At 36.1% G+C, this 14,279-nt stretch overlaps 1 protein-coding gene across 1 annotated transcript in view; it reads left to right on the forward strand.

Moving 5' to 3' along the window:
* LOC150082804 (DNA topoisomerase I, mitochondrial-like) overlaps positions 1 to 14,279 on the forward strand; it is a 214,617-nt gene that overhangs the window by 32,530 nt on the left and 167,808 nt on the right. Inside the window, exon 3 of the mRNA XM_090378288.1 lies at positions 4,768 to 4,837. Coding sequence (XP_090234414.1) covers positions 4,768 to 4,837 — 70 coding nt within the window. The remainder of the gene's footprint in view (positions 1 to 4,767; positions 4,838 to 14,279) is intronic.

Here is a 14,279-nt window from a genome sequence, read left to right on the forward strand (position 1 = left end):
CCTCTGTCTTCTCCCACTTAACCATCCTTTTATCCATTGTAGCAACTTACCCTTAATACCATTCTGCTCCAATTTGTACAGTAGTCTTCCATGCGCAACAGTGTCAAAAGCTTTCCTGAAATCCAAGTATATGATATCAAAATTATTTTTCGCATCCAGTTCCTTTGTGACCACATCATAATAACCAATCAAATTTGTCAGACAAGACTTTCCCTTAACAAACCCATGCTGTGTTTGAATTATTGCTGCAGTCTTGTCTAGATGATCCTGCAATGCATCTTTAACCAGTGACTCCATTATTTTACCCGGAACAGAAGTTAAACTAACTGGTCTGTAATTACTCGTGTCACCCTTCGATCCACCTTTGTGAATTGGGGACACATTTGCACATCTCCAGTCCGTGGGAACCTCCCCTGAGTCCAAGGATGCTCTCATAATTATGGCTAAGGGTTTGCTTAGTTGCTTTGCAACTAAGCAAACCCTTTCTTATGTTTAACTTCAACAATTTCTCCTCCACTTTGCTCTCAGTTATTACAAAATCATTAAGCACACTGCTACAATTTGATAACCTTCTTCCATTTTCAAACTGTAATAATTCCTCACGTGTGAATGTAGATGCAAAATACTCATTCAGTTTGTTTGCTATCTGAGCAGGATCATCAACAGTCGAACCATCGATGTCAAGTGGACCGATCATATTCATCCCCTTCCTTTTAGAGTTTATATAAGTAAAGAAATCCTTGCTGTTTTTCTTAGCATCCTTTGCCAAAGATTTCTCGTAATCCGCCTTCGCCTGCCGAACCTCCTTTGTGACCTGATTACAGACTAGCTTATATCTGCCACAGGCTTCTGCGTCACCTGATAATTTATATGCATCCCATGCATTTTTCTTCTCTGTCACGAGTCTCATTAGTTCATTTGATAACCATTTAGGCCTAAACCTTGAACGATATTTCTTAATCGGTATATAAAGTCTAGTAGCTTCCACGATTAATTCCTTGAATGCTTCCCACTTAGAATTATTCCCACTTGTTGAGAAGTATAACACATAATACCCCTCTTCAATAAATTTAACAAGTTCTTTTTTGAAAGTTTCGGCTCCTTAATCTGCACTTGCGGCTTCTCCCTGGATTTTAAATCTATTCAATCAGCCCTTACTATTATTATTATTATCATTAGCCATACGGTGCAAGGAAGCCTGAGGCTTATGCTGCACCAGCCAAAAAAAAATCCCGAGTTACCCTGAGTGAGAAAGAGAGAGAAGTAGATAGGAATCACCAAGAAAGAGAAGAATGATGATATCCAGCTCAGGACCCTGGTAGTTTTAAATGGTTCCACACTTTTTTTTTTTTTTTAGGTGAGTTTTGTTTAGATCATCATATTGGCTAATCTCTCTCTCTCTCCATCTCTCTTTTTTTTTTTTTAATACTATTTAACTTAACTGAATTCTGCATTGGATATTATCTTCAATAAAATTAGTTAGTCTTTCCATTTCAATCCTAATAGCCGGTCTAGCCCTAGTTGCTTGCAGTGGAACAGCTATCTTTCCCGCTGCTAAAATTAATTCTTTATTTTTTTTATAATTGTTCTTACAGTTAAACTTGCAAGCCCTAAATTATGGCACATATCCTCTTGTCTTTGACTGGAATCGATTCGCTTCAAAACGTCTAATTTGATTTTCAAATTCAGTCTTTTTCTTACATTTATAGTCTTCGTACTGCGCTCAGACGTTGTTGCTTTTTCATTCTTATCGGCCATTATTAACTCTTTGAAAATGTAACTGTGTTGGTTGCCTTAATTATGATACAATGTTCAAGTAAACTGTCCGTTTCGCACGATGTCTAATACGGTACCGAGTGACGACTAGACTTCGGATAAATGCATATAACGCAAATATTACAAGCAATATACTTGGTCATTTTTTAAAATGTTGATCTCAGAACTACGTAACAAGTCACTGAGCGTGGGAAAATTTCTCAAGTTGCTGTGGGAAATGTTTTTATTCTGTTTTGGTATTCATTTTCAAGTTATCGACGCCAACAAATGAAACGATTTCGTTAAATGCACCAAAAATTCAATCTGTAAAAGAGCGTCATAGTGATCTGTGACAGCGTTATAGCCAGATACGGGTTATAATATAAAAACAGCGTTATAGCGAATCAGCATAAAGCGCACGGCGTTATAACGGGGGCTTGCTGTATATATGTAGAAGATATGATTTAGGAAATATGGATGAGGAGGAATTTTTTTTATTATAGGTAAATATTGTCGGGAGGGGCAAACCTGTCACAACTATTGCATGGTTATAAGTAGGTATTTGGGAAGCCGTATCATAGAAGAAGCAAAAGGCAGCAGACAACAAGAATAGCAATGGGTAAAAAAGCTTTTGAGAAGTGAAGAAGATATGTTGAAGATTAGGAATTGATTTAAGGAAAAGATGTTATTATATCTGATACAGAGTGTGGTACTTTATGGAGCAAAGGCACGGACATTGAGAATGGAAGATATTAGAAAATTGGAAAGTTTTTGAGATGTTAGGAGGAGGATGGAAATGATAAGATGAGTTGATAAATTAAGAAATGAGGAAGTTTGAGAAAGGTGGGTGAGAAGAGGTGTTTGATATAATCAAAAAGCAGAAGAAAAATTGAATTGGACATGTTTTCATGGTGACAGATTGATCGAAGTTAATGGAAGGAAAAGTTGAGGAGAAGAGGGAGATTAAGGGAAAATTGTGATAGCAGAATTGAGAGGGAATGGTGAAAATGTGAAGAGAAAGAGGAATGTTAAGCATAGGGAGATATGGAGAAGTGGTTGAGTTGCAAGCTTGGATGACCCATGGTAGAATGCTGATAGAATACATTAATTCTTAATGACAGTACAGATTATAGCTATTGAGTTTCCTAAAAGTCACTGTTTCTGACGTAACTCATGTTGTGAAGTGAATATGTATTAACATTGCTTCCTGCAGTACAATTTCACTCTCCGTTCGGTTTATCTAGTGAAGAAAATGAGCCACCTGAGTATCTTCACAATAAACAAGATTCTTTCTTCCTCTCTTTACAAAACTATATCCTATAATATCCATGCAAAACTTTATTTCAAGAATACTAGATGTTTGTGGAGTTGTGCAAAATAGTTTACAGTTAGATATGTGGCATATTGTTTATTTACATAATGAACTTTACAATCAGCAGTTTGTTATAGTTGGAAAATTGAAAATCTCAATTTGTAATCATAATTTTAATGTATTGTTCTAGCTATTCAGAGATACATTTGTATTTACTTGCCTGTCAGTTTCTTTCAACATAATGGTTGATTTACATTGTTTCAAAACTTTAATGTTTAATTGTTGCCCTGAGTAACAATGTTAACTCTGTCTCAAACATACTACAACATTTGCAATTGCAATGTGAATGTTGTAAATAACAGTTAAGATGCACCCATAGCTTACAAGAGAAGAGAAAGAATTCTCAAAGTAGTAAAACTTGTAATTTTATATTATTTATTTTTAGAAATTCAAAAGGAATTTCCAATGAAGTTTATTATAATAAACAGGATGATGCACAAGTGTTTTCTAAATACAGGATTAAGCTTAAATGTTACAAGAGTTGTGAAAGATTTTAAATGCAGCTCTATTTTTTTTAAAAGGAATGGAACATTTCAGTTTGTTTTTTTTATTTTGTTTTAACTGACATGTGTGTTTAATAAAAGAGATGGCCATAGTTGGATAAAGCAGTGATTTTTTTCAGTATAAAAAATGAATTAAGACTGTTAATATTGTTTGGTATTAAATTTTGTTTTAAGAGCAAATTTTATTAAGCAGAATACACAAAGCCACATCAAAAATTATACCCCTCCAACATGTATTAGCACAATGAAAAAACATCTGGTTAGGGTAAAAAAAGATATTTTTAATATTGAGTATGATAAGCTTTTGGTATGAGGAGACTGGCATCTGGCACTCCTTCCATAAGGCTGCAGCTAGTTTTTGCTTGAACTAAGGTGTTTTGTTCTGGCCCTCAGTTATTCTTCCAAAACGTTCCAGAGGTGTTCATTTGGATTCAGATCTGAGCTCTAGGCTGAAATAGGAGGTTTACTACATTATTCTCTGTTGTTTAAAAAGCATCACTGTTGTTTGCTTTTGACCCGAGGCATCGTCATGCTGATACAAATACCACCCATTTTCAAAGATTTGTACCAATAAGACAGAATCATTTAGAATTTCATAGTTGATGGCTGTATTTATCAGTTACAGCCACTGTTCCAGATAAAACAGAATATACCGTCAAAACACCTCCTCTAAACTTCATTGTTGATACAACACAATCTGGGTGAAGCCATTCTTTGTGTACATGTCACACCCAGGTGCAGCCGTCCAATGCCTGGAATGTAGCATTATTATTACTTTTATTATTAATATCTATTTATATGCATATTCATGGGTACTCCTTTATACAACCTGTTGGTCTAGGTATGCATTGTAAATAATTAGTGTTTACACTTCATGTGTTCACAAGAAATTTACAATTAGATTTAGAGACTTATAAGGTCTCTTCAATGACATGGACAAATACATGACATCACTTAGAATGTAAATTTGTCTCTAAGAACTTCTGAGATATTTATTTGATCATTATACTTATTTTAGTTGCTTGTATTAGCATCAATAGGAAGTTTGAATTGAACTAATTTGAGTAGTCAGTTTATTCATAATTTATTTATTTTTTTTCTCTCTATTTGATTTTTTTTTTTTTTTTTTTTTTTTAGACATGAAGAAGCCATGAGGCTCAAATCTGAGAAAGCATGTAAGAGAAAAGCAGAAGATGATTTTAAGAAGGTAACATAATTCATTTTAAATGTCTTCAGATTTATATTGTGAGTAGAAACTAAATTATCAAACAATGAAATTGTAAAATTTTTTGTTCCACCCACATTTTATAATTTAGCCTCCTCATCCAGAAGACTGATTTAATTTGCATGTATTAGCATCAATAGGAAGTTTGAATTGAACTAATTTCAGTAAACAGTCAGTTTATTCGTAATTTTTTTTTTTTTTCTCTACTTAAATTTTTTGTTCATACAACAGTCACAGCAGTTAATGTCAACTTCAGCATGCTAGCCAAACCAAAAAAATCTACCCCAAAATTCACACTACTTGTTGAACTGTTATGACTTTCCTAAATACTATCATAAGTGAGCACATACCACTGTGTAACATCAGACTGTTTATTATCTGAATTTTGACAGGTATTAACAGGCCTAGCACTAGGGGGTGTGCAAATGAGGCACTTGCCATAGGCACTGCTAGATGTGCTACTGTGTATATATATGTGTGTTAAGATACAATATGAATTATCATATCTTAACATGCATATATATGCAGTAGCACCTAATGCGGCTAATTCTTGTCGTATCTTAACATGCATATATATGCGTGTTGTGATACAATATAAATTAGGCACCATTACAAGGTTTGTCTCAGGTGCCACAAACACTAGTGCCAGCCCTGGGTATTAAGTAAGTTGAATTAGTTAAAAATAAGCTGGTTAGGTTAAAGGTTGGTGGGTGTGTATTTATATATAGATATATAAGGTATAATTTATGCATTTAGGGCTTAAAGAAAAAGTCAGGTAAGTGAGCCCTGCTGTTAAATACAGTATACAAAAGCTTGCCTGGGTTGTCTGATAACTTGCAAAGCATTATCCAATCAAACTAAGAGGTGTACAACCTAAGTGATCCATACAGTCCTTAAAATGGAGATGATTATTTGTTTACTGGTTCTAAGTATGGTGACTCCAGTTGGTGGTATGGATCATGTAACCCAGGCCTAAGACCTGGCAGTAGGAGCTGATTCCTGAACTCGGTTGTTTTGGCATGTGGGAAGGCAGGGGAGGGGAAATGCAATGATGATTGCTGCCAATGACCTTGGTTGTTATGGGCTACTGCCCAGATCTTTTGAGAGGAAGAACCTGTGGTTGGTTGGTTGGCTGTTTGTCTTTCACTGTTGAATTTAAAGAGGTGCTAGAACTGTATCCACTAGCCCTTCACAACTTTGTTTTTTGTTGTGGATATAAGCTGCATATTGTTCAGAGATGCAGTAGTGTGCTGAACTTGCCCCCAGTCTGGGGGGGAGGGCCTTGAAGTGTTCTTGTGCAGTCCATCCTGTAAACACTATCTTGGGATTGTAGTGGAGCAGGCTGAGGAATTCTGCCAGCTTCTTGTTTCTGTAAAGTAAACATTGGTATTGTGTTCCAGGCTATCTTGGTGGCTTTTGCCAATCCATGGGAATGCATTGAGAAATTATTCTATTTTAGAAATTGGGAGGGTTTCCTTTATGATGATGATATTTGTCTAGCTCTGATGGAAGATCTAATAGTTGTCAGTCAGAACCAGCTGCTATTTGATGTTTCATTAATCACTTGCTCTAAAAACATTTGAAATTTTTTTCTTCTTGATCTAGTGGTTTTAAGGCAGTGGTCTTAAGGCATTTAATGCTTGTTTGCAAATTATTTTTTAAAATTAAATTCTAGGGACTTCTCTTTAAGGAGTAGGGCAGGTATTAGAAGGTTACATGAATGGGCATGTTTTAATGTTGATGTTTCCACTGTCATGATCAAACTTTCATATTCTTTCTCTTTTCAGTGAGTACCTTGCTGCCACAAGGATGCTATTCAAAGTTGTCCTAAGTAGTCAGCAAAAACAGAAGTTTGAACATTTAGGATTATCTAAAGATTTTTTCTTTTTTAGCAAGAAAGAAAAAATCTTTAGATAATCCTAAATGCTCAGACTTCTCTGTTTTTGCTGACTTGATAAAAATTGCTGCGAATACTTTTTATTTTGAATGCACCACAGAGACTGTTTAGGTGGTTTGCAGTAATTAACACTTGTTGGCTGTCTATTGCAACTTATGGTAATGTTGCAAATTATACATACTACACTGCAAAGTGTACATTCATATGTTACCTATTTAATGAGCTCCCTAAAAAAAATAACTCTACAAAAAAACTATTTCATTAGTGCTTTTATGTTTTATTTTGGAGGTAGTATTAAGAATTATTACAGCTAAATGCCATGCATAAGATTTAAAAAAGTAATTAAGCAGAAAAGATGAATAAACAGCAGTCAAATTAAAAGGAATATAAATTTACATAAATGAACAGAAGGGTGGTTGGGATTTTCAAAAAATTACAAAATAAGTGGCATGATGGATTATTAAGAATATACTGTACATGTCATAACAAATGAAATAATTTAATAAACTAAATAAAACAGTGTCATAAATTTAATTCATCATACAATTTTCTAGTGATGACTGACTGAGTTAAAATAAATTTATTGAAATAAATAAATAATATATACATAAAATACTAAAACAGAGATAAAATAAAAGCATTAAAATACATAGTAGCTTTTGAAACAAATTGCCTCTTCATTAGCTTCTAGTATTTTATTTTATGTATATATTATTTATATATTTCAATAAATTTATTTTAACTCAGTTAGTCGGTTGTCACTAGAAAATTGTATGATATGCAACCCAAATTTCAAGGCCTCTTTTCCTACATAAATTTAATTGTTCTGACATTTTACCCATCCTGTATATATGTTAAAAAAAAAGTAGTCCAGTAACTTTTAAAATTGTGTTGATTTTGTGAAACATTTACTAAGAAATATTTCACAAAACATTCCATAGTGAATTTCAGCAGTTAGCATCTCATGATTGAAATAGTGAGAAATTCTATTTCTCTCAAAGAATTGGCAGGAATGCAATCAACTTTCATAAAATTAGTGATTAATAACACACCTGTCATTGATTCCACATATTTCTTTGGTTTACTTGATTTGGACTTCCATGTGTTATAGAGACCCTGGTTAATATGCACTGTATAATGGAGAATCTACTGTATATTATATTTTTTCTGTTACAGGCATGAATTTAATGGTATATATACCTAAAAAGTGACAACATTTTGCTCATTCTCAGTTACAATAGACGATAGCACTGGTCTTTGTATATCATGTTGTGAAGGTATATTTACATATTTGATTTTTGTAATAAAGATTTAATCTTTAATATCTTAATTTCAGTTTCTTTTAAGTAGCATTAATGACTCAGATTGAGTTTAGTGCATTATCAGTAGTGATCATTTGTGTATTAAGAATTTGCAGATAAAGGAATCACTAGGAGGCAGTGATCACAGTGTACTGACGTGGGATTTACTTAAAGATATAATTACCATCGGGGGTAAGGGAAAGGGTTTTTGCTTCTGTAAAGGTGACTACAGTGGTCTCAGACAGTTTTTATATTCTGTACAGTAGGAGCAACTGAAGATGTTACCAACAGCAAATTCTAAGTGGGAAGCATTCAAGGAATTAATCGTGGAAGCTACTAGACTTTATATACCGATTAAGAAATATCGTTCAAGGTTTAGGCCTAAATGGTTGTCAAATGAACTGAGACTCGTGGCAGAAGAAAAATTCATGGGATGCATATAAATTATCAGGCGACACGGAAGCCTATGGCAGATATAAGCTAGTCTGTAATCAAGTCACAAAGGAGGTTAGATAGGCGAAGACAGATTACGAGAAATCTTTGGCAAAGGATGCCAAGAAAAACAGCAAGAATTTCTTTACTTATATAAACTATAAAAGGAAGGGGATGAACCTGATTGGTCCACTTGATATTGATGGTTCGACTGTTGATGATCCTGCTCAGATAGCAAACAAACTGAATGACTATTTTGCATTTAAATTCACACATGAGGAATTATTAAGGTTTGAAAATGCCAGAAGGTTATCAAATTGTAGCAGGATGCTTAATGATTTTGTAATAACTGAGAGCAAAGTGGAAGAGAAATTGATGAAGCTAAACATAAGAAAGGCACCTGGGGTGGATGGGATCTATCCAGTTATATTAAAGGAGGCGGCAAAACAACTAAGCAAACCCTTAGCCATAATTATGAGAGCATCCTTGGACTCAGGGGAGGTCCCTATGGACTGGAGATGTGCAAATGTATCCCCAATTCACAAAGGGGGGTTGAAGGGTGACAGACCAGTTAGTTTAACTTCTGTTCTGGATAAAATAATGGAGTCGCTGGTTAAAGATGCATTGCAAGATTGTCTAGACAAGACTGCAGCTTGTTATTATTTGTTATTTTGGTTTTTTTAGGAAAATTAGCAACTAAGGCCATATTGCTCCGGGGATATGTGGTGGTCCTTCTCTGGCCTTGCCGCATCCTCCGTATGTGGTAGTCATGGGCTCGAACCCCAGTCTAATCAAGAAGCGTGTGCTACACGCTGCTGCTCCTGCCCACCTGGCTACAGAGGCACCAAGACTGCAGCAATAATTCAGACATAGCATGGGTTTGTTAAGGGAAAGTCTTGTCTGACAAATCTGATTGGATATTATGATGTGGTTACAAAGGAACTGGATGCAAAATAATAATTTTGATATCATGTACTTGGATTTCAGAAAAGCTTTTGACATTGTTGCGCATGAAAGACTGCTGTACAAATTGGAGCAGAATGGTATTAAGGATAAGTTGCTACAATGGATAAAAGGATGTTTGAGTGGGAGAAGACAGAGGGTGGTAATCAATGGGTGCTGCTCTTCGTGGACTAATGTTATTAGTGGAGTCCCACAGGGTTCTGCGTTGGGTCCACTTTGTTTTGTATATTTATCAATGATATTGATGAAGGTATATCAGGCTTAGCAGATGTTAAAAAGGTTGGCAGGGTTGTTAATGACAGTAATGGCAGTGTGCTACTGCAACAGGATCTAGAAAATTTGAGCAGATGGGCTAAGAAGTGGCAACTAAAGTTTAACCTTGACAAATACAAAGTACTGCAAATGGGTAGAAGTAACTGCAGAGAAACGTACCAACTGTGTGGTACTACACTTAAGGTGGTAGAAAATGAAAAGGACCTGGGAGTAATTGTACAGTCAGATATGAAGTTTTCTGAGCAATGCAGACAGGCTGCCAGGGCAGGTCATGGGGTTTTGTCAATGATATACAGAAATTTTGCTAGCAGGGAAAAGGAGGTGATTGTCCCTCTGTATAAGGCAATGGTCAGGCCATACCTTGAGTGCTGCATACAGGTCTGGAGGCATCATTTTAGGAAGGATATAGATTTGGTTGAGCGTGTATAGAGAAGGGCAACAAGATTAGTGAGGGTAATGAAGGGATCCTCTTACCAAGAGAGGCTTAAGTTCTGCAAATTGAAGTGGCTGAGACTAGGCACCTGTGCGGTTATCTGATTGAGGCGTATAAGGCCTTGAATGGGTTGAGCGCTCTGAATTCTGATGGGATAGTTCCACTTGTTCAGATTACGAACCTAAGGGGGCATAAATTCAAATTAAGGAAAGACAGATGTAGAATAGATGTGCGGAAATTTGCTTTTAGCCAGCGGGTGGTTAATTGCTGGAACAAACTTCCATCTGTCGTGGAAGTTGATAGGTTAAATAAATTTAAGGCGGAACTGGACAAACATTTAGACAGATTTGTTTTGTAAATTTTTTTTATTTTTTTTGGCTGATACTGCATAAGCTCATACACTTGCTTTCTTGCATCACATGCCACTACTACTATTATGATCAAGTATAGAGACAGACTGCACCTAAAAAAAAAAAAAAACATGCAAGATTCTTGTAAGGGTCCAAAGACAGGTAACTCACCTGGTGAGATTGGCAAAAGGGTGTCCATATGAGGAAAGACCTCAAATATTTGGGATGCACAGCTTAGACAGTAGGCACCTTAGAGGATACTTGATTGATGTAAATAAAGCATAGAGGCATAAGTAAAATGGATAAGGGCAAAATTTTCAGTTATAAATGATTCTAGAACTATGTGTCATAAATTCAAGTTGTACTGTGACATTTTTGTATAAGTTGGTGTAGTCATCATCATCATCATCATCAGCCATTTTCAATCCACTGCAGGATGAAGGCCTCTCCAGCAACTTTCCAGTTGCTTCTGTTTTGAGCACTGGACATCCATTTACTACCCACAAACTCATGAATTTCATCTATCCATCTCCGCCTTTGTCTTCCAGGTTTTCTTCTAGCTCCTCTTGGATACCATTCTGTTATTTTCTTAGTCCATCTGTCATCATGTCTTCGAGCTATGTGTCCTGCCCAAGACCATTTTAGTTCTTTAGTTTTGATAAGAATGTCCTTTACTTGAGTTTGTTGCCTAATCCATGTGTTTCTCTTCTTATCTAACAGTCTTATTCCCAATATGATTCGTTCCATTCTTCGCTGTGTGCTTCTCAGCTTCTCTTCCATTCTTTTGGTGAGTGCCCAAGTTTCACTTCCATAAGTCATGGTGGGGAGTATACATTGGTCCATTATTTTACGTTTCAGACAAACTGGGATATTGCTCTTCAGTATGTGACTATATTTCCTGAATGCTATCCATCCAAAATTTATTCTTCTCTTGACTTCCAGCCATTTATCATTATTACAGCTAATAACTTGTCCCAGATAAGTATATGACTCCACCTTTTCAATTACTGCTCCTTCAATCATTATGTCTCTTTCTGTGGCATACTTGTTCGTCATTACTTTTGTTTTAGCCATATTCATCTTTAGTCCAAAATCCTTACTAGCTGTGCATAACTGATTAAGATTTTCCTCTAATTCTTTGGGATCATGGCTTATGACCACAATGTCATCTGCAAATCGCAAATGGTTTAGGTACTCTCCGTTCACATTGACTCCTTTCTGCGACCAGTCTAATCTTCTGAAAGCTTCCTCAAGGGCAGCAGTAAACAGCTTAGGAGATATTGTGTCTCCTTGTCGAACTCCTTTCTCAATTTTAAATTTCCTACTGTCTTTGTCTAGTCTAATAAAGGAGGTAGCACTCTCGTATATTTTCTTCAAAATCATAATATATGGGGTATCAATGCCTTGTCTTTCCAGTGCCCGAAACATTGCCTTATGCTGTATGGAGTCAAATGCCTTTTCATAATCCACAAATGCCAGGCATAATGGTGTTTTATATTCATTTGCTTTCTCCATTAGCTGTGATATTACATGAAGGTGATCCATAGTTGAGAATCCTGTCCTAAAGCCAGCTTGCTCTTTCGGTTGATTCTCATCCAGTATTCTTTCTAATCTGTTAGTAATGACCCTTGTGAACAACTTGTAGATGTGGGATAACAAGCTAATTGGTCTATAATTTCCAATTTCTGATTTATCTCCTTTCTTATGCAGCAAAACTATGATTGCATTATTCCACTGCTTAGGCGTCACACCTTTTCTAATGCACTTTGTGAAGAGCCTTGCCAGTTTTTGTGTTATGTCTCTTCCTCCCAATTTTAACAACTCTACAGTAACTTCATCTTCCCCCGGGGCTTTCTGATTCTTCATTTTCTTCAATGCATGTTCTACCTCATCAGGAAGAATATTGGGTATGTCGTATGTGTTGCTACTTTGCAATCCATCTTCCCCACTGCTAGCATCATTCCCCTGCTCCTTGTATAATTCTCTATAGTAGTCTTCTGCTATTTGAATTATGCCTTCTCTGCTGTTTATAAGTACACCATCGCTATTCTTCAGTTTCAGTATCATTTGTCTTTCTGTATTACTGCTCATGGCTGCTGATTTAAATCCTTTGTTTTCCCTTAATGCTTGTTCTACTTTTCTTGTGTTAAATCTTCTTATGTCCTCTCTGAGTCTCTTTCTAATGGCTTTGCATAACTCAGTATACTCAATTTTCTCCCTGTCAGTGTTTTTCTTGCTTTTCATTTGTCGTCTTCGGTTCATCATGACAAGTGTTTCTTGACTAATTTTTTCTTCTTTGGATTTCTTTTTCCCTATAGGTTTCTTGGGCTTTATCACTTTCAAAAAGTTGTAATATTCCTCGTCGATATCTTGGTCCTCAGCAGTCTGCAGAAGCTCATACTTGTTCTTAAGTTCCAGTACATACTGCTTTTTCTCCTCTTCTGTTATCTCAAAGACCTTTGTATTATTTACTCGAGTCAGTTTTTTCCTTTCCTTTCCTACATCCATATCAAGTGTACATCTTACCATTCTGTGATCACTTCCAACATTTACCTTATTCAGGACGGTGACATCATTCACAACATATCTTCTATTAGTGAGGATAAAGTCGATTTCATTAGTAGTTAATCCATTTGGACTCTTCCATGTCCACTTTCTGTTCACCCTTTTCTTGAAAAAAGTGTTCATTACTGACAGTCCTTGAGATTCTGCAAATTCCACAAGTCTTTCACCTCTTTCATTTCTTTCACCAATTCCAAAATTTCCTATAGTTCCCCTTTCTGTGCTGTTTTGTCTTTTTCCAACCTTAGCATTGAAGTCTCCCATAATAATAGTGTAGTGGGTTTTCTGCTCATCTAGAAGACTCTCAATTTCAGTGTACATTTCTTCAACCTCTTCATCATCATGGCTCGATGTTGGTGCATAAATCATTATAATCTTTAGCTTGTATCTCTTAGAAATCTTTAGTATTAGTCTTGACACTCTTGGTGATGTACTTTTGAATTCCAAAATGTTGTTTTTAAAATCTTTATGGACCAGAAACCCAATTCCACCTTCACTCCTTTCACTGTTTCCATTGGAGTACAGCAGATTTCCACTTGATAAACTTATAAGTGATTCATTTCTTCTTCTTGTTTCAGCCAAACCGATGATATTCCAATTCACATTTTCTAATTCCTTTTCCAGCTCTAATATCCTGTCTTCACCGATGAGTGTTCTTACGTTATAACAGGCCAAGTTCAGTTTCCGTGCATGGCAGCCTGGTCGTACCCAGAGATTCTTAGCACCCTCTGCTTCCACTCTAATCCTCTCGCTGCCGTAAGAGGGAGAGTGAGAGCTGCTGGGGACTGAGGGCCATTCTTTGTTTCGTCGTGCTTTCATATTGCTGGAGGGGTTGGTCTTTTCCTCTTCATGCTGACCAGGCATCTTGAAGAGAACCACTCTACACGTTCGTTGCCACCTAAGTGACGTAACAGGGCTTACCATCGAGAAGGTGTGCATGAGTGGATTTTAGGGAGGCAGGCCAACCGGACTTCTCCTAAATCTTCTGTAATAGAGAGATATTGGATCCATCAGTGTTTTAGGCTGAGTGTCTGATAACACACAGGATACCTGTTCCCCTCTAAGCCCCTTGGTGTAGTGTCTGTAGTCAACTTAGTATTAGTAACGGCCGCATGGTGCAAGAAAGCCTATGGCTTATGCTGCACCAGCCAAAAAAAAAAAAAAAAAATCCAAAGAAAACAATGATAAAAATAAAAAAAAATAATAATAATTA

This window comes from Mastigoproctus giganteus, chromosome 7, assembly GCF_048544385.1.
Source record: "Mastigoproctus giganteus isolate SK-2022 chromosome 7, ASM4854438v1, whole genome shotgun sequence".
Taxonomy (NCBI): domain Eukaryota; kingdom Metazoa; phylum Arthropoda; class Arachnida; order Uropygi; family Thelyphonidae; genus Mastigoproctus; species Mastigoproctus giganteus.